Source organism: Eptesicus fuscus, chromosome 2, assembly GCF_027574615.1.
Source record: "Eptesicus fuscus isolate TK198812 chromosome 2, DD_ASM_mEF_20220401, whole genome shotgun sequence".
Classification (NCBI taxonomy): domain Eukaryota; kingdom Metazoa; phylum Chordata; class Mammalia; order Chiroptera; family Vespertilionidae; genus Eptesicus; species Eptesicus fuscus.
Genome location: NC_072474.1, coordinates 109,347,063 through 109,367,346, shown reverse-complemented (window position 1 = coordinate 109,367,346; position 20,284 = coordinate 109,347,063). Strand labels below are relative to the sequence as shown.

Sequence of the window (20,284 nt, the reverse complement as noted above, 5' to 3'; positions counted from 1 at the left end):
GAGCGAATAAGAGAAAGAAGAAAGAAAGAAAGAAAGAAAGAAAGAAAGAAAGAAAGAAAGAAAGGAAGGAAGGAAGGAAGGAAGGAAGGAAGGAAGGAAGGAAGGAAGGAAGGAAGGAAGGAAGAAAGGAAGGAAGGAAGGGAGAGAGAGAGAGAGAGAGAGAGAGAGAGGGAGGGAGGGAGGGAGGGAGGGAGGGAGGGAGGGAGGAAGGAAGAAAGAAAGAAAGAAAAAGAGGGAGAGAAAATGTAAGGAATGTGCTGACACTACTAATCACTAAACACTTCAAAGTGGATTTTGATTCCCAGAACAGTGCCTCGTGCTCAGAATTTGTTGTAGTGAATGAAATAAAACTTATTTTTAAGACTTCCCAAATAAACACTGTCATACTGATGGCCATCCATACCTGGCCTTCTACCTTCACCTCATCCTGACCAACCTTCTCCCCTCCCTCTGCCATCACAGGTCTCCTTCCTCCTCCTGCCTTCCCCTGGCTTGTTGCCCACATCTGAGATGCCTGACTTTCTCATCATTTCTCACCAAAGATGAGGAAGAAATGTTTCTTGTCTTCTAAGGACTCAGATTGTGAAATAAAATGCTGTAAAATGTGGTACAACAGAATTAGAACAGTTGTAATTCCTCATATCTGGGGGTTGATTACATATGTAGGTGGGACATCCAACTATGAGTGCCTGTTCACATCGAGGCCCCCAGGTCACCCTCCTCTCCTGTACTACTCCGCCCTTGGTCCACTGACATTGTAAGATATAGGAAAGGGCAGATCTGAAGGGTCCTGGAGGACCTGTAAGAAGATAATAAACTGACTCTCTGTGCAACAGCTGTTCTCACGGCCTCCTACTCTACGTTCCTCTTCAGTCCTTTTAAGAGAAGAGCTATTGTCCACGGAGCTGGACCTGGGGGCAGGTGCCGGCACAGTGCCATAGCCCAGGGCAGCAGCCTGTATGTGCCCAGAAACACCAGCCAAGGCAGATGGAGGCCAAGCTCAGCCTCCTGCTTCTGGCCCACGCCTCCCCCTCTTATCCCACTCTCTGTGCCCCTGAATCTAGGCCTTGAACAAAAATGGTCCCCTCTACCTACCTCTCCCTCTGGCTCTCAGACACATACATTTCACAGACTCTAACTCCCATTCAATTTAGTTTAATAGTAAAGGTGACAGGTATAGGGTCAAAAGCACATGATTTAGGGGCTTCATTTAGAAGGCCCAACCAGCAGCATCAAAATCTGATGCAGTCGGTTGTTTTGGTGGGAGCTATATGGGACGTGTCACTCAGGTAGAATATCAGGAAAACAAAGTTTAGGCATTTCACCAGCTCTGTCATATGAGCTACCACTGTCCCTCACCTACCTCCCTACCACCTAAAGGGATGATAGAGCTTTCATCATGGAGAGACCAAAATAATGACAATAAGGTTATAATTTTTTAAATGAAGAAGCTAAGTGCCCATCAGCAGGTGAGTGGATTAAAAACTGTGGTAATCTACACAATGGAATACTATGCTGCAGTAAAAAAAAAGAAGAAGAAGAAGGAATTCTTACCATTTGCTACAGCATGGATGGAACTGGAGAGCATTATGCTAAGCAAAATAAGCCAGTCAGGGAAAGATAAGTATCACATGATCTCACTCATTTATGGGATATAATGAACAACATAAACTGATGAACAAAAAAAGATCCAGAGACAGAGAAGCATCGATCAGACCGTCAAACCTCAGAGGGAAGATAGGGGAGGGTGGGGGTAAGGGGGAGAGATCAACCAAAGGACTGGTATGCATGCATATAAGCCTAACCAATGGACATAGACAACAGGGGTGTGAGGGCATGAGTGGGGGCGGGGGGGCAATGGGGCGATAAGGATACATATGTAATACCTTAATCAATAAAGAAAAAAAGAAGAGATAGAAGGAGGAGTGCTTAATGATAAAATGTACAAAGAGCTTTGAACATGGGAAGTTATTTTTCTGCAACCTTCATATAGACATTGTCCAAGACTAGAAGCTATCTCCTAGTCTGGATGACATTTGATGCTTATTCCTACAATCCATAAAATTAATTTGTATTTTGCTATATAAAATCCATATGTAAAATAGAAAGATGTACTTTTTGCTTTTGCATTGGCCATGGAGATGTTTTTAAGGATACAGTGGTGTCCTCCGTCAGAAGTGAAATCTGATTCAAATGTATTAAGTACAAGAAGACAGAGAACATTTGGCAACTCAATAAACAAATGTTAGGAGTGTTAAGTGTGGAATGAATAAATATGCAAATAGACAAAATAACATTTGCAGCCCCATATTGAATACACTCTTATCATGGAATGTTTACCCCTAGTTTATGCAAATCTCTATTCAAGCTGATTGATATTTCTAGTAATTTGGGACCAAAAAATTCTAGACCTAATTGTTCTAATTTGGAAAATTTCTATTATTTTGGGATATCTGTCCCAAATTTTTTTGTGATAGAGAAAGAATTAAATGTTAATTTAGAAAGAGAATAGGAGAGAGATTGAGTAAGAGAGACTGCTGTCCAACTCATCCAAGTGGAATTTTCAACTGGGCTTCTATTTAATTAAACCAATCCAGGGAAGCTTCAAAATAACCCTCCTTCAGAATCTTGGCTTTTGACCTCCCTAAAGGAGTTTCTGAAGCTCCTTTTGATGATATAAATATTTTAAATTTTATTTTCCAGATTATTTTTGGAGGAGTAGACAGCAAGTACAAAGTAGAAAGGAAAAAACGGGAAAGTTGTTATGGTTTTAAAATAAACTAAAGTATCTTATTTTTTAATGAAGTAGATTGCATTTTATATCTGAATTCAAATGATCATACTTTTAAAAATTATAATTAAAATGCATTGTAAAATCATATGTTCATCGGTTGGATTATATGAGAGAAGTTCTTTGAACATGAAATAAAGGAATCATGTGATAACTCTATCCATTTCACATGATTAATGAAATAATAAATTTAAAATTTAAAACTTGAAATTGGAGAAAAGAGATACCACAAATTTCATTATGAAACCTCAATAAATATGTCTTGGTTTTATATTAGCACTAAACTATGACATCTCCCATTTGAAACAAGTCAGCTTTGTTTTCGATTCTCTAAGAGACCGTTTTCATCTCCTGGCAGATGCCCAACTGCTTAAACTCTCCTTTAATCTCTTTGTATTTGGTTATGTCGCTGGCTTACACTGCCCTGAAGGCCACTTGTGAGCCTTGGAGGTTTATAGGTGTCTGTCATGATGCATTTTCTGGTAATAGTTGCTTAGCTACATTGCAAATCTTTTGTTCTTTGCTCATGGATCAATCCCACTAGGCCTCCAATAGCGTAAGCTGGTCGTTAGCTTGTCTCTCCATATCCTTTGTCCTTACCGCTCCTGAAGCCAGCATGTCAGGTACTAACTCATGAACTTTCTGATTTTTGTACGATGTTAATGTGATGCTTGTCTAATATGACTCATGGACTCTGGGGCATACCTGCTCCTTAGGCTTCTCTCTGCCATTGGAGAACTGTGTTCTTGATGGCTTTTTATTGATGTATATGAATATGCACGTTTTCTTCTATGCTGTGTGACATAATTATTCTCTGTCCAATACCTTACTCTGTCCTACAGGCATGTTTTCATTCATAGTTTGATAGTGTTCAGACCTAATAACTACTTGGAATATCTCATTCATGTAATCTATGTATCTTATTTACAGTTTTAAATATCCCCCACACCATAAATGTAACATTCAGTAATAAAACCAAAATGCATACCACATCTCTAGAATCTATGACCAGGAAAGACTCTTCCAATCTGAAATGCTACTTGTAAACCCAAATCAAGCCCCTGAGAAAATGCATTATCTTTCTCAAATAAACAGGATCAAAGACATAATTTGATAATTGGTAGTAGTTATAATCAAGTTTTTCTAATTCTATTTTAGTTCACATTCTGATACACAGAATTATGGGACTTTTGCCCCCTCCAGGGAGGGTGAGCTCTACCTCTTGTTCCAAGGCAGGCCATTTCACCTGGCTGGTGTTCTGAAAATGCTTCCTTTTAAAGCACAACAGTCTTTCCACATTTTACTTCCATCACTTCCAACTAGTTCTAGTTTATTCATTCAATAAATATTATTTAGTGCCAACTGTGGTGTCAGGTGAAGTGTTAGGTATTGGAGATAAAAAGATGAAAATGCTGGAATCACTGTCTGAGGACATCTCCCGTGAGGTCCTGGCTGAGCATCAGGTAAACTATAACCATGAATTAGGAGAGCTATGCCAGAATCGATGTGTGTGCTACGTGTCACGAGCATAGAAAGAAGGGCTCAATGGATTCTCCAGCGAGAACTAGGGAGAGAGGTGGGCTGTGAAGAATAAGAATTAGAATATCAGGTAGAAAAGCAAGGAAAGCATCCAGGCTGATTTCATTCATTCCCATATCTGAAAAATCTCCACCCTGCCTGCCCATTAGATACACGACAACTCTGTGTTCACTTTAATCAATCTCTTCTCCCAAGTATATTTATTTTCCTGGATGTTTTCACCCTTTGTAACTTTCTCAGATAGGTTTAGCTTGATCCACCTTCACTACCATCCCTGTAGAGGTTTGTTAAAGGCCCTGATTTGCCCTCATGAAATCCCATATATTTTGATCATAACACGTATCACAACTGAAATTAATTAATAATGAGAGTACCTTTACTTTAGTAGCTTACTATCTTGAGAAACTAACATCTAAATTAACTAGAATTATCTAGAACCTAGAGTCAGGACAAGAAATGTACCCAGGGCAGGGCCATGGCTGTCTATTTACTGTGTCCCCAGAGCAAAAGCAGACTTCAGTGCATAGAGGAACACAGCACGTACTTGCTGAATGGACACAGGAAAGAATAACTGCACCATTTCTTCTACAGCATGGTTTTGAATTTTTTTACTGACAGCCACCTCCAGTTGGTTTAATGTGGAGTTTACAGAATTGAACTCATGTTTTCAGACTTGTCCATCCTACTTCTAGACTCAGGGGAGAGGCCTCCAGAGAATGGCGTTTTAGAAACCACAGAGGCCTCAGGGTTGGTAATTCTCTGTCGCAAAGGGTAGAGAAAACTTCTCCAAGGTGCTAAAGGGGGACCGCCGAGAGAGGATTCAGAGCCCCATAAACAGAGGACACGTGGCCAGGTTAGACTCTTCCTTTATTGGTTGAGTGCATTGAAAGCCTTCATCACATTTTCTACAGATTTTATGCCCTTGAAACCCAGCAGTCTCTTAAAAACCAGGGGGAAGTTCCTTAAAGCCAAGTTCCAGCCAAACAAACCACTAGGCCTTTCCCCAGACACCGTGATTCCTCTACTCTATTCCTTCCTCACTGTCCCACTCATCTCTGCCGCTGACTCCCCAATTCCACCCACTGTCCTGCATGCCTTCCAAGTTCCCCAAGGTCACAGAGCACTTTACACTTGTTTGATGACTCTTGTCAAGAAGTCTTGTGTCATAACGATACACTTGTCCTACATCCCTAGCATGGCTGCCAAGACTCCCACCCCTTGGTGTAAACACCCTCATTATCCCCTCCCCTTGAGTGTGAGGAGACTCATGACTCTGCTGAGATGTCACTCCATGATTAGGTTACATTAGATGGCACAGGGATTGAGCAGATGTAATTAACGTTACTAAAATGACGACTTTGAGTTCAGCAAAAGAGAGATTATCCTGGGGTGAGCCTGGCCTCACCAGGTGAGATGCTCCTGCTGACCTTGAAAGAGGAAGCTGCCATGTTGTGCAGGGAACCATGAGCCCAGGAACAGCAGGAGCCTCCTAGGGGCTAAAGACAGTCTCAGTGAACAGCTAGCAAGAAAATGGGAACTTCTATCCTACAACTGCAAGGAGCTAAATTCTGCCAACACCTCTGAGTCTCAGATGGAATCACAGTCTCAACTGACACCCCAATTTCCACCCTGTGAGTCTGGGCAGAGGATCCAGTTAACTGGTGCCTGGATCCTGACCACAGATAATGCAAAATAATACATGTGTGTGGTTTTCAGCTGCTAAGTTTGTGGTGATCTGATATGCTGCAATAGAAAACTAAAACATCCATCAAATAGGTTGTCTGCAATTCTTCACACGTCACTGAATTCGATGAATTTAGTGATGCTTCCTATTGTACTTGGCTCTGAAAAAATGTGAAGGTGATTCAAAGGACAAAATTAAACAATATATGGTCCCTGGAAACTATGTTACTTCCTGACTATATTCAATAAAAAAGGAGGGTAGCACTTTAGCTAGTCACTCAGTAGAGCCTTGTGTTTTATAAAACAACAACAACAACAACAACAACAAAATGAGCACATGAATTCGAATCCAGGCTCTATAACTAACTAGCTGCCATTGTCTTGAACACATCAAAGACAAGCTAACTTCTTGCTACATTAGCTATAAATAATCATTATAACAGCTACCATTTGTTGATAAAGTTCCATGTATCAGGGACCATATGTATATTATTTACAAATACCATTATACCACACCAAACAGACACATTCATTTTACAGATGACACTAGTGAGGCTCAGAGAGATTAGGTATAATAATCAAGGCCATGGAGTTACTGCAAAACAAGGACATTGTTTTGAAGCTGGGCTATTTGCCTTTAAAGTGAGAGGTTACTGTGAGGTGCTCTTTGATGGATCATCCCAGAAATGGAGATGGAGCATGGGTTTCCACAGCACAAAGCAGGGAGAGGACCCTCCTCCCTTGCACCTCAAAAATAAGTCGCATGTGCGTTCCTGGCAGTGCAGATGTGTCCAGGCGGAGACAGTAACAGGCCTAGGGCCCAGCCAGCGCGGCTGCATGGGTTTAAGAACTCGCTTCCTTGGATCAGCATGAAGAAGTCAAGTGTGAACTTTCTGAGTCGCAAAGAAATTCCTAAAGGGTCCCGTTAGGAATAAGCATAAATATTCAAATGTATCCAAAGTTTAGCAAATTCACAATGACAAATGTAACAGTTCCTCTAAATTGAAGTTCATCTCTTGGCAGTTTTGAAGGCTTGGAGAAAATGCCAGCAACAAGGACTGGGAAAGAAATAAATCTTTAGATTCCCTGAAAACATAGATAGTTTTTGCGAAAGACATATGGAGGATCCCATACTGCGCCGAAAAAGAAAATTTATAAATGTCAGCTTTGTAGCAGCAATGTTGGAGGGATTTAAGCAATCCACACTTAACTGTAATGGGAAAAAAAAATATGCCGTGAGTACACATTTGCCATTAAGAACTAATTATTCTTAACCTGTGCTGTTTTCAGGAGGTGTGGGCGAGGGGAGAGGGAAGGAAGAAGGCTCCAGAATCCAGGCAAGACAGTAGGTTATTTTCATCCAAACAGGAAATATTCAGAGATTCTATACTGTTTAAGAAAGCTACTGAGCCCTGGCTGGTGTGGCTCAGTTGGCTGAGCGTCTTCCCATGCACCACAAGGTCGCTGGTTCAATTCCCTGTCAGGGCACGTATCCAGGTGGTGGGTTCGATCCCCAGTTGGGGTGCCTGTGGGAGGCAACCGATGGATGTTACTCTCTCACGTCAATGTTTCTCTCTCTGTCTCTCCCTCTCCCTTCTTCTGTCTCTAAAATAAATGAAAACCTATTAAAAATAAATACATAAAAATACTACCAAGAAGTGGGATGGTAAAGGGGTCATGATATAGACAGAAGAGCTGAGTTCAGGTCTCAGGGTGCCTCACTTTCTTCATCTCTTCAATACAAACGTTCACTATCACACCTGCTCTCGGCTCATAGTGATGATGGGATGAGATACTGCCAGCCAGTTCCGCTCAGCAAATATTAACCATGGCCTCCTTTCTATCCCTCACCACGGCAGGCACAGAGGGCACAGAGGGAAATAACACAGTCCTCCCTCCCCCTCCACAAGCTTACAGATGGTCCTTATTTAGGAAAGAATTCTGTGAACGTTAAGACACTACCCGAATGCTTGTCATTTTAACACATTAACCAACCCATGAGGTTATTGTTGGAAACATTTGAAAAAACGACCAAGACTCCACTATGTATCTGACTCATTTCTTTTTTCAATTTAAGGATATCGTAGCAAGAATTACTTATTTTGGACTAAAAATTGGAATCTGTAACCGTATCTCATTTTAGACAAACCACAGCTACTATTGGAGGGTCTTGTAAAACATTTTTTTTTCCTTTCCAAAGGGAAAGAAGTAACAAATTAAATGGCAGTTCAAAACCAGGGAAGGCAGGAAGAGAAGCGGCAGGTAGCACATGCATTCCTTGTTTCCCTGGGGATGGGTCAGCTTCCCTTCTCCTCCTGAAGGCTCTGAATGGAGATCACCCCAATTACGCAGCGCCCTGGTTGGCAAAGCGCAGAGCTGAAAACAGGAAGAACATGGGAAACACCAACTGTCAAGAGACACAATGGGACCTCTGCAAAGAAAGCATAATCACCTCATAAGAAACATACTTCTTAGAACTTCTGTTAAGTAATGTCACAGAGGCAATGCTGAAGATGAGCCTGGGTTCCATAAATCAGCACTGCTTCCACAGCTGGGCTGCCTGCACGGGCTGGAGGCCCATTTTCTTAAGTAAGGCATGGCGCTGGTCTGACGTTAATTTAACAAGGTAATTATCAGGTGAAAAATCGCTGCCACACTGAACCTGAATAATAACTCTCATAATTACTGATTTTGGGCCCATCATTAAAAGAAATAATAGAGCTCTGAGTACTTAAGCATTTTATAGGAAATACATTTGGGCACAGTGTCTAATAGTATGGAAAACTATTAAGGATATAATTGGTGGTTTATTTACATAATCTGCCAAACAGAGTTTATCATTTATCTTATGATTCTATTAAAGAGAAGCAAATAAGTACAGCGACGTTAAGTTGTTTTAGGCAGGCAACCTTGAAAAAGCTGATTATCATTGATTTTTTTTTTAAGCTTGAAAGTTGAACTTTCCTAAATGCCTCAATTGAATCAGAGTAGTTGACTTTATCAAATGTGAGTACCTCACACATATGACATAAGTAACACACATATGGCGTGACAAACATTTCCAGAGGAAATTTTACATCTTTCAGGTAACTAACTTCAATTTTTGAAATATTTTCGAAGCTTGCATTAATTCTGCAACACACACACACACACACACACACACAGAAGCGTGCGCGTGTGCGTGCAATCCTATTACTGAGGACCATCTCAAGTGTTGATTTTTATCTGGAATCCGAGAGTTAACATGAAGATACCATGCGTGTCTATGAGAGAATACCCCCCTAAGCATTACTGATTGGGCTGGCCGCATTATTAGACTCTGGAAGAACTCGTGCTCTTTCATTGTTCTCAGTGTAACTAACCCATCCTAGCATAGCAAATGATGTATTTTTCCAAGTAAAACAAAAGATGATCAAATTGCAAATAAGATTATTCAAAGGCAGGACTAAGTAAGACTTATTTTTTTTTAGAAAAGTCTGTAAAAATAATGTAATACTCTCGTTGTTCCAGATAATATGAAGAACCTGTCTCATCACTTGCTCACACGTGACTTACTTCCTCCTCTACAGATCTTCAAAATGATTACTGGTGTCAATTTCAGCTTCTTCTGACTTGTTGAAAAGCGAAAGATGCATGTTGCATCAGAAAAGTTCTCATCAGAATATATTGAAGGTAGCAACAATTAGGAAAGGACCAACTTCATAAAAATAAACAAGCACGCTATAATAGTCATGTGAAGCTGATTCTCTTGGAAAGAATAATAAAGGCACCAAGTTTCGTAAGGTCTTGAATTCAAATATGACTACCTTGATGAAACAATAAATAATGGAACACATCCTGATGGGTGATTTTGTCATAAGGCCTCTACATTATTAATGAAAGCCACCTGAACATGCCTAATACAGTTGTACAAGAATGCTAATTTAAACTGATTTCAACAAATGCTCTATCTTACACCGTTTTCACAAATAAGGTACATTCACAACCTGAAAACATGTCACAAAGTAAAGATTAGGCTATATATTAGCTTATGGGGAGTGGGCCTCACAGCAGCTCACCTCACTAAGTGTCATACAAAGAAAATACTGCAAACATCTCACCTTAAACTGTTTGTTTGTTTTTAAGATTATTTTTTGTTAAAAAAATAAAAGAAAATATACCAATGTTACATTTGGATATAGAGTCTAAAAATATGGTGGTGAGCATGATTAAGAACAGTTTCATAAATTGAGGCAAAGGGCATCAATATGAAACCATCTGGCTAAGATTAAGTCCTAGAAACAAGAGCTCACCAGACCTTTAGCTCCTCTAAGGGAAGAGATTTTGTTCATTCATCTTCTTATCACTAGGGCACAGAAATATGACATATGGGAAGTCCCCGAGAAAGGTTTAATAAACAGGTGTTTCCACTGAAATGAAGTCTATTAAGATTTGTTCAATAAGTAGATTCATGTACCTAGTTAACCAATGCTAAGAACTACTTATTCCATGAAATGGACTTAACCAGGAGGGTGGCAGACTAACCATGTAGTGAAATACTCTATCAACCCATAGCCCAAAGCTTTAAAGAAAAAAAAAATCACTCCTAGTGTTATAGGTTGGATAAATGTGATTTTAGTTTGGTGTTTAAAATATTTGAGTCTTGAGTCCTGTTTTGGTTTGTGGACAAATTTCCAAGTTGCTCTGTGACATTTCTGTGACTCTGACATCAATGAGTAGCTACAATTTGAGATTGCAAGGGGTAGAAACTTACTAAAACATGGTAAATATCATATGCACAATCATGTGCCTATGGGCCAAATATTCAGGCCCTGTGGGTCATATTTGTACTATTTTCCAGTGCTACATTGCTCATACAGTCCATAAATATTTACTGAAAGCGTATATTTCCAAAGCATTGTGGTAGGGTATTTTCTGCCATGACTTCAGAAAACTAAGGGTTTTAGAAGGTTAGAAAGAAATATTTGCCAGCCCTATAGTTGAGGTCTGAATGAGGTAGTAACCAGAAAATGGAGAGGAGGTGTGTTTTTGAGACTCTGTGTGACTATGACTCTGTCTGGCACATGTATTTCCTGACTCTTGGTTTCATAGTTTATTCCTACTCCTATTTCTTCCCTATGGTTCTCAGACCAAGATGGCGCTACGCCATCATGGGCCACAGGATGATTGTGGCAAACATTTTTATTATCAAAAGACTCAACTGGAGTTAAAATCAGGTTTGATCACTCCTTTCTCAATGCCATATGGTCACTTCCCTTGTCCTGCTCTTACAGTGTTGCTGCTATTGCATTAGCGTTAAGTGTAAGCTCCTTTAAGGCAGGCAATGTATCTCAATGACTATGCCCAATCCCTGGCAAAGTCAACTGTGGACGGCCTGCAATATGGAGTTTGGATTTAAATTCAGGCGGGCTTCAACCTGTACCCCACCCAATCCACTGCTAAGGTGTTTTGTTCCGTAGGAAGGACTCATGAATACAGGGCTGGACATACACAGAGGCAAGACTTCTGTGAATAAGAAACCAGGTAAATCTCTTAGAGTTTTTTCATATAATGTGCCATGTTCACACCCTATTGTAGGTTCTCTGGAATTATCAGGATTTTATATTTGAGCATGAACTTGCGGCTGCCAAATTCAACAAAGAAAAACACAGGATGCCCAGTTAAGTCTCAATTTCAGATAAACAAAAGATAATTTTGTAATAGAACTATTGCATTTTATTTTTATTTCATTTATATTTTTATTACATTTTATCTAGCAACCTTATCTTCAAGATGATGAGTAAATGGGATTAAAAGAGGATCAAATGAGATATATCTCTATAATTCTGTTATCTTTGCCAGCCCTTAGACAATAAATGCCAGTTACACTACCTGTAATTTTAATAATTAAAAAGTTTGCCACAATCTTCCTGTGGCCCATGATGGGATAGTGCCATCTTGGTTTAAAAACCATAGGAAAGATATAGGAGTAGGAATATAAGCTATGAAACAGAGAGTCAGGAAATGTATGTGTCAGACCCCAGAGATATCATAGTCACACAGTCTCAAAAACAATACATACTGTCCATTTCCTGGTTAGTACTTCACCCAGACCTTAATTAAGCATTTAAGGGCAGTTATGGGTCTGACTTGCTCAAGTCAGTCAGACCCATAACTGTATATTCGACAATAAGTTTTATCTCCCTGAGAAACCCAACAATCCTCCTAGATTTCATAACAGCTTGACGTATAAAGTCATAAAATCATAAAGATCAATTACAAATATGGTGATGGTTATACCTTCAACTTGCATAGCACTTTAAATCCATTCAAAGTACTTTTATGTCCATTATTTCATGTAATTATTAGTGTGGTATTTATTAGCAATGAGAGAATGGAATGTCTGCTCAATCTATTGTTATGGCTCATTTGCAAATCTTGATGTCATCCATTGGAACCACAAATGGGAAGAGATTCAGTTTCCTTTTTCCCCTTCAGGAGTCTGTCGGTTCATCGATCAGTTGTAGGCTTTCTCTCAAGCCTTTTTTATAACTAGTCCCAGATTTGGTATTAATATCACAAGAATATTTTATTTTTGAGCTACTTAGCTGATTATGTCCATGTAAGGTAAGAGTTTTAAATAAAATGGAATCAAAAGCAAATGAAAAAATTTGTGAAAAAAGGCCTTTCTCTTTAACTGTATGCCCCACTATACTGACAAATAGCAAAAACTCAGTGATATCTGAATGAATTAACCAAAGTATGAGTGGAGGAACAAATGAACTTCAAATGATAGTGTGCTTTAGTCCTAATTTAATTCACTCCAAATATCGCCAGCCTAATGAAGACTGCTGTTGAAAAGGGTCACTCGCTAAAACCACAAGTTCAGAGGCCAGGGCCATCCAGAAACCATTTAGTGCAACTCCATGGAAAGGAAATCATTTTCTGGAGTCATCTGAGACAAAGATATCTATGTCATTAAGCAATGAAAATGCCACAATCATCCAGTAACTAACCATCAAATAGTACTCCGAGGCAGTGCATTCTTTTCTCTAAGATACATTTTATAAATGCAATTGAAGTTCATTTCCTTTCACCTTGTCCTCAATAAATAAGATAGCAAGCCCAAAGGTGCCTAGAACAGTGGCCAGCACTTGATATGTGTTCAATAGCTTCTTGCTGTCTGAGCAAAGTAGGTGTTGGAATCCTAACCCTCTGTTGGACAGGTGTCATCATTGTAATAGTTTGGAACTTGTTTGTTTAAATCACCATCTTCCATTAATATCACTTTTTCTCCCAATTGGTTACGAATTCAATTCTTAAGGTGTTCATATAGAAAGCAGACAGGTGTCGTCTGGCTTTGTGCAAAGGCAGCATTTTCCCTGCTATGTGCCAAATGACTAAATGAACAATGGGAACTATCTTCTATTTTAAAACAAGTGACTGGCATATCATAGGTTTCACTCGTTCTCTTGGTCATGCATTCATTCATTCATTCATTCATTCATGCAATAATTACTCATTATGTGTTTTCCATGGGCATCACTAAGCTAAGGTTACATATTATTTAATCTTATTTAATCTTCACAAGTACCCTATGATGTTGGTGTTATTACCTTGGGGTTATATATAAAGAAACTGAGGTTAATATAGTTTAAGCAACATGCCTAACTTTACAGAGCTATGGTAGAGCAAAGACTCAAAATACATCTGTGTGGATCCAAAGATCATGATTTTCATTTCTACTTCCATAAATTAAAAAAATGAGGAATTTTCAGAGGAACACAGCTACTTTGTGGAGGAAGATGCCCAGGACCAGCTGGCATATGTCTCCTGAAGAAGTTCGGGGTCTTCAAGCACTGGCTACACAAACCTGAGCCTTTCTAGATCTCAGGTGGACTCTCTTTTCACACACACAGATCCTGCCTTTTCAACCTCTTCTCCCCTGTGCTGCAGGGACATTCTGTGCATGTAGCTTTTTGAAATGGCCACATTTATGACACAGTAGTTATTAAGTGTGGTGTCAAAGCTCCTATGCATATATTCAAGGAGTGATTTTCCCAGAAATCAATCTTTAATCATGTAATAAATTAGAGAGAGAAAGAAAGTGGGGGGGGAAATGCTTTAAAAATCTCTCTATAGCAAGCACACTAAAGCACAGCTAGACCAGGTGAACCAATAAAAAGCAGAAGAAAAATAGTAACCAGAGATGCTGAAGCTGTGTGGGCCTCATAGAATTTCTCTACCTTCGGGGGACACATCCAAGTACACAACACAGAAAAACACATATTACAGAAGGAAATTGAAGCGCTTAGGCTATATTGCAATGCCATCAGAGCTGTCAGAAGAAAGGGTGGTGGGGAGAAAATGTAAAAGAGAAATGAGAGTCGAAATGACTCCACAGAGGGACCGATGTGTGGTTCTTCAAACTATCTAATAGGACTTGATAACCAAGAAAAACAGAGGAAAATAATGCTATGCAAAGTGATGACATGTCTTAAAACAACCTTCATTTTCTGGAGAGTGAAATGTCCCCCCAGTAGCCACAGAGAGAAAGAGAATGAATAGTTTGGCTGGTGTGACTATGAAGGTGTGAGGTCATGTCAGAAATCCTTATTCCAGACAGAAGTCATGGTGAACTAACAACTGTGTGATAGAAAATTACTGGCAGCCATCAATCCTGAAATTCCAAACAAGAGTTAGATTAATGACAACTATATCTGAATTGACCTGGATCTCAATCTAAAGACCACAATGTGCTCATTGGAATTCAATCCAATAACAAAAGCTATTTATGGAGCATTTTCATGGTGCCGGAAACTCTGCTAAGAACTTCACATGAATCAGATCATCAAACTTTTCCACTGAGACCATTGATGCTTAGAACATGACTTATGCCAAATTACACAGGTAGTAAAAGACAAAGCTGGATTTGCACCCAGGTATCATATCCAGAGCCCCTGCCTGTACAATACATCTTTCCTAAAATGTAGGCCTATAGGAAGTGCCCCAAGACAAGATGGCATTTTAGTAGTTATATCATTTCTCACCTGAATTTCCAAAGCAATGGCAACTTAGACATGTTTAACTAAGTATGGGAGTCCTTACCCACCAAAGTACAGAGCCCTACACATACTCACCCATCCTTCCCTTCTGTTTCCCTCCTCCTGCACGTCACTTACCCACCTGACATAGAGCTAGTTTCTGGGAGGAGGTTGTCTCTTTGGTGTGCATTTAAGCAGGAAAACCCACCAGAGTGGTCCTATGGGCTCCCAGCTGATCAGTGGAGCTCTGCAGCAAGCTCTACCCACTGAACACATGTGACAAGCACATGCCAAGTGGCAAACCCATCGAATGATGCACAAAAGCTAGAGTGAGGCTGAGACTGGGCATTGTTATCAATAACAATAGTCAATACTGATGACACTACATTTCAAATGGTCCAAGGTTTGCTTTAAAAATTTTTTTCTTTTATTATTATTGATTTCAGAGAGGACGGGACAGGGAGAGAGAGACAGAAACATCAATGATGAGAGAGAATCATTGATTGGCTGCCTCCTGCACACCCCACACTAGGGATCAAGCCTACAACCCGGGCATGTACCCTGACTGAGAATTGAATAGTGACCTCCTGGTTCATAGGTCAATGCTCAACCACTGAGCCACACCAGCTGGGCCAAGGTTTGCTTTTAGTGGATTATCTAATTTAATTTTTATCACAAGCCAGTGATGATAGTATTGTGCCCATTTTACAGATGAGAAAATGGAGACTCTGTTTACCAAACCTAGCACAGATTAAAACCCAAGAATATTCACATCAAAGCCTGGTAACCTTTTGACTATATCGTGTGGCCTCTCCAAGGCCATGGGACTCAGGAGAACTTTCTCCATGCAGCTCTCCCAGCAAAGAAATATTCCCTGAATGAACTGGGAACTACATGTTTCCTGTTGATGAAGAATATGGCCAATGTGGACCTGGACACAGCCTCAGTGTCCTGAAGGGGTTACCAGCACCTTTACCCAAAGGGTATTTGTGATGGTCATGAGGACAGAGAAGGGTGAGGGGCACAATTCTGTCATATGCCTGAAAAGGGAATAGAGGAACATCAGTACTTGCTTGAAGTTAATAGTGAGCAATCAAGCTAAGAATGATTGTTTCTGTACAAGACGGGGAAGGAAAACCACACAGGATGCTGGAAAGTAAGTGTGCCAAGTCTGCATGCAGAGGGCTCGGGAACCCACTCCTCTGTTCGCCTTGCCTTCTGTCATATCAGACACGGTCATTATTTGCAACTTATGTTCCTGGAAATGTGGGAATTAATGAATCCATTTCTTTCCCATTAGCTATGGGAGGATGTAGGGGAAGGATGCGGACAGGAGAGGGAAGATGCTCTGACTTTGACTTTGAAGTCAGTGGACCGGAGGCCCAATGACTCACCAGCTGGGACCCTCTGGACCAACTTTCCATTTTCAGAAAAGATGCTTTTCAGCTCTAATAGTCTGTAATCACTAATCTGTTGACAAAGAGGAAGTCACTTACCTCTCCTACCCCCAGGAAAAATCTACCTCCCTGGAACTGCTAGAGAACAACTTCCTGATGCTTACAAGGCAGGGACTGGAAAGTTGCTTTAGGGACACACAGCCTGATATCGGACAGGTCAGTAACCCTGTCTATCAGGCGCTCTCCACACCAGCCAATTCCAGCAGTCTCTATCTCTCCCAATCATGTCCCACCTGGGGAGGGAGTCTTACCCCATGAGGAGAGTGGGGACATGGGTGGGGGGTGCAACACAACCAATACAGAGGCACAATGCACCTCCTGAATGCACTTATTTCCTGATTTTTTTCACTGCTCCCCTGCCCCGCTTAAAGTAGATCAGACCATATCTTAGAGCTTATTTGAAAATGCCAGCACAGCGTTCAATTCAATTGTTGATTCAATTCTTCCAGTTAAAAAAGTCCAGAGATCTAGATTGTTTTGCCAACGTTCTGTTTGTTGATATAAACTTTCCCCCAAATGTCAATTCATTCATTCAATTATTCACTCAGCAAATATTTATTGAGCACCTATTATGTGTGAGTTCCTGTATTCATCTGAGAATTCAGCAATAAATAACATAAAAGTCCTGCCCAGGTGGAGATAACATTCTAATAGAGGATGACAGGGAACAAATACATAAGCAAACACATATTATGGGATTCACCCAGCTTAGAGATAGGATATCTTAGAGCCAGAGGGACCCTCTAAACCCAGAGAGATGGGGAGGGAGAAGAAGCAGTTTTTCCTAGTAAGGGGTAAAGAAATTTCATTTGGAATATTTCTTGGTACCTAGAATGAAAGTAATTTGGGTATTTTTTTTACATGTACAAGTGAAGACTGTATATGTAAATGTAATAGTGAAGACTTATATTCTCCCTCAGAAATGCAAAGCGTGTGGCTCCCTGGAAGGACTCATGGAAGAGCTACAGCCTGCAGCCCAGGCCAGCAGGTGCCTTCCCAGCCTGGCAAAGAGTGCCTGGACCACGAATGGGTTAAGGTGGCAGTGCCTGTGCTGGGAGCGCTGCATAAACAGCGCGTGTCGGGCGTTCTAAGCCCGCTTCATCTTCCCGGCTCCCAGTCCCGGCTGTCAATCAGCTGTCACTCGCCCGCACATCAGCAGCGTGTGCACATCACCAGGCTGTCAGCAAAGCAGCTGATGAGACTTGGCTCCACGCTGTCAATCATCTTTGTTTCTCTTCTCTGCTTGGGAAATATTTTGGCTCAGAGAAACAAAGAAACCTGGGCAACAATGGCTCAGAGTCAGGCATTCCTCCTCTCCATGGATGCAAGATCGTAAAGAGGCACTGATCATGCCTCACCCCCAAATGATGTCGGGGTGAGGGGTGGACAGAGGGAAGATGGGGGACCTGTTTTATTAGTACAGCCTTTAAAACTGTAATTCTAGTTCCCGGAGCAGACCCTGATGAATTCCAAACAAACCAAAGAACCATAGGAATAAGGAACATAAAACAATGATAACTTGAAAGTATCTGAGCTTATGCCTCGAAGAGAAGAGGAAAAGGAAGAGGAAGAGGAAGAGGAAGAAGAGGAAGAGGAAGAGGAAGAAGAAGAAGAAGAAGAAGAAGAAGAAGAAGAAGAAGAAGAAGAAGAAGAAGAAGAAGAAGAAGAGGAAGAGGAGGAGGAGGAGGAGGAGGAGGAGGAGGAGGAGGAGGAGGAGGAGGAGGAAGAAGAGGAGGGAGGAGGAGGGGGAGGAGGGAGGAGGAGGGGGAGGGGGAAGAGGAAGAAGCGGCTCACAAGATGGATGACTGCTCGGCTGGAAATTATTCACCATTGATCAGGCAGGCTTTTGGGGAGAGAGTAATTGTTGGATTGCTGAGTTCATTTATCTCCTAGGGATTTCGGAAACAGCGGCTTCTAAGCCCGACTCTCTTACTGTCTCGGCCATGTCTTGGGGGCACCCACACCCAGGAAGGCAAATTAACTCATCAGGACCCCATGAAGTGGCTTACCCGTGCCTGCAACAGGGTCATTAGGCTGCATAAAGACACTGAAACAGCCCATTGTCTGACATACTAGCTGCCGCCCTCATGCAAAGTATTTATTGGCAATGTCCCACGCCTTTAAAAGCCCAAAGTACACAGATCCAAAGAGATGCTCCTGGCACTGAGTTTCCATAGGGCAGCAAGTCCAAGTTGCTGAGCTCGCCCCAGTCTGCCACTATTGCAAATCACCATGCATATATTAGCATAATTAATGAACTCATCATGCAATAGATCCAAACACTACTGAGTTGCCTAAAGTCACCAAAACTAAAACACCACCAACAACAACTTGTTGTTCCCAAAGCTTTAAAATACAGTTAGCAGCCATCAGAACTTTCAGTCGTTTTTAGCAAGAGCCTGATTACCTATAAATTGCCCAATGCTCTGGGTTGCCTCCTTCAAACATCCTGCGGCTGGTTCCAGCATCATCTCCATGTTCGTGACACGTGGGGTGTTTTACCCTCTGACAGACCCTTCCATACGCGCAACCCTGGTTTCTGGAAACACATCTCCCCTGATGTAACCGGACATTAATTGCCTGGGAGCTGCCGTATCTGTGCCTCCCAGTCTTACAGCGGCACTAGTGCCTCTGATCTCTGACAAGGTGGCTGAACCTAATCAGGACAGATCAGCTGCTGCCCAAGGTGCCATGGGCTGGAATTTGAGGATCCTTACAGAGTCATCACTCACAGGAAAGTGAGGGAACTATAATTCTGTCACCACCAACCCCCCACTGTATGTTCAAAGCAGCTGGGGTCTCCCCCACCACACCCAGAGAAGGTAGCACTTGGCCAACAAACACCTGCGATCATTGGTAGGAGGAAGTTAGAAGGATGTTGCTGACACAGTAGCTAGGAACAATTATTTTAAGGAACCTTCAGAAGCAGAACCCTGGGAGTGATGTGTGAGCTGTCAAGGATAAAGCGGGGGGGAGGGTCCCGGGGAGGAGACCAATAGGAAGTCTCTGCAATTCAGCTCCCACTTATCACTGAGTGACTTGGTTGCTATTTGCCTCGCTCACTAAACAGCCACGTGTCCAAACACTCTAAGCCTCGATGGAGACCCGGCTGGCTGCCACCTGTGACAAGGCCTTGATCGGAAGCGAAAACATCAGGAGTGGAGGTATCACTGTCGGGCCGTCGGCACTGTGCTAGTCTCTGAAGACCCCTGCGGTTTTCTTAGAGGCGCAAAAAGAGGAAACATCAGAAAAACAAACTTCGCTCTTACTGTATCGCTTCGGTCCGTCTTCCAGACAAAAGGAAAGGGTCAACGTGGCGTCATCTTCAAAAAACTCCGTGGCAAACGCGTCCCACCAGAGGTTGTCACTATCCTGCAAAGAGACGGATCACTGATTTAGCAGGCAAGAGTGGGAAATCTCTCAGAGGGGAAAGAAATAGAAAACCCAGTTGCTGCTAGCATATGTGTGTGGGTGTTCTAGAAAGAGGGTGGGCGGGTGTAGGTCACTCTTCAAATGAATTGCCTCCAATGGGGACTGAATTCCAATTCAATAAACGAGTTCATGCAAACCGAGTGAAAATTAATTTTGGAGGACATATTTAGGAAGATTCAATAAGTTTACTCTACAGCACAATGATATTTTCTTTTAACAACAAGGTTAGTATTTCATGTAAAATGCATTCAACTTTTTCTCTCTTTCTCGTGGCTCTTGTAAGAGTCCAATTTTATAAACAGAAACCACGTTATTACAACTAGGTTAAGGAGGGTACATTTTTAAAAACACAATTTATT

The 20,284-nt window shown here is 41.4% G+C and overlaps 1 protein-coding gene across 4 annotated transcripts in view; it reads right to left on the bottom strand.

Moving 5' to 3' along the window:
• Positions 1 to 20,284, bottom strand: part of LDB2 (LIM domain binding 2) — a 323,996-nt gene that overhangs the window by 187,648 nt on the left and 116,064 nt on the right. For all 4 annotated transcript variants that reach the window (XM_008150862.3, XM_008150863.3, XM_028159592.2 and 1 more), the window contains exon 2: positions 19,763 to 19,865. In XM_008150862.3, the coding sequence (XP_008149084.1) occupies positions 19,763 to 19,865 (103 nt within the window). The remainder of the gene's footprint in view (positions 1 to 19,762; positions 19,866 to 20,284) is intronic.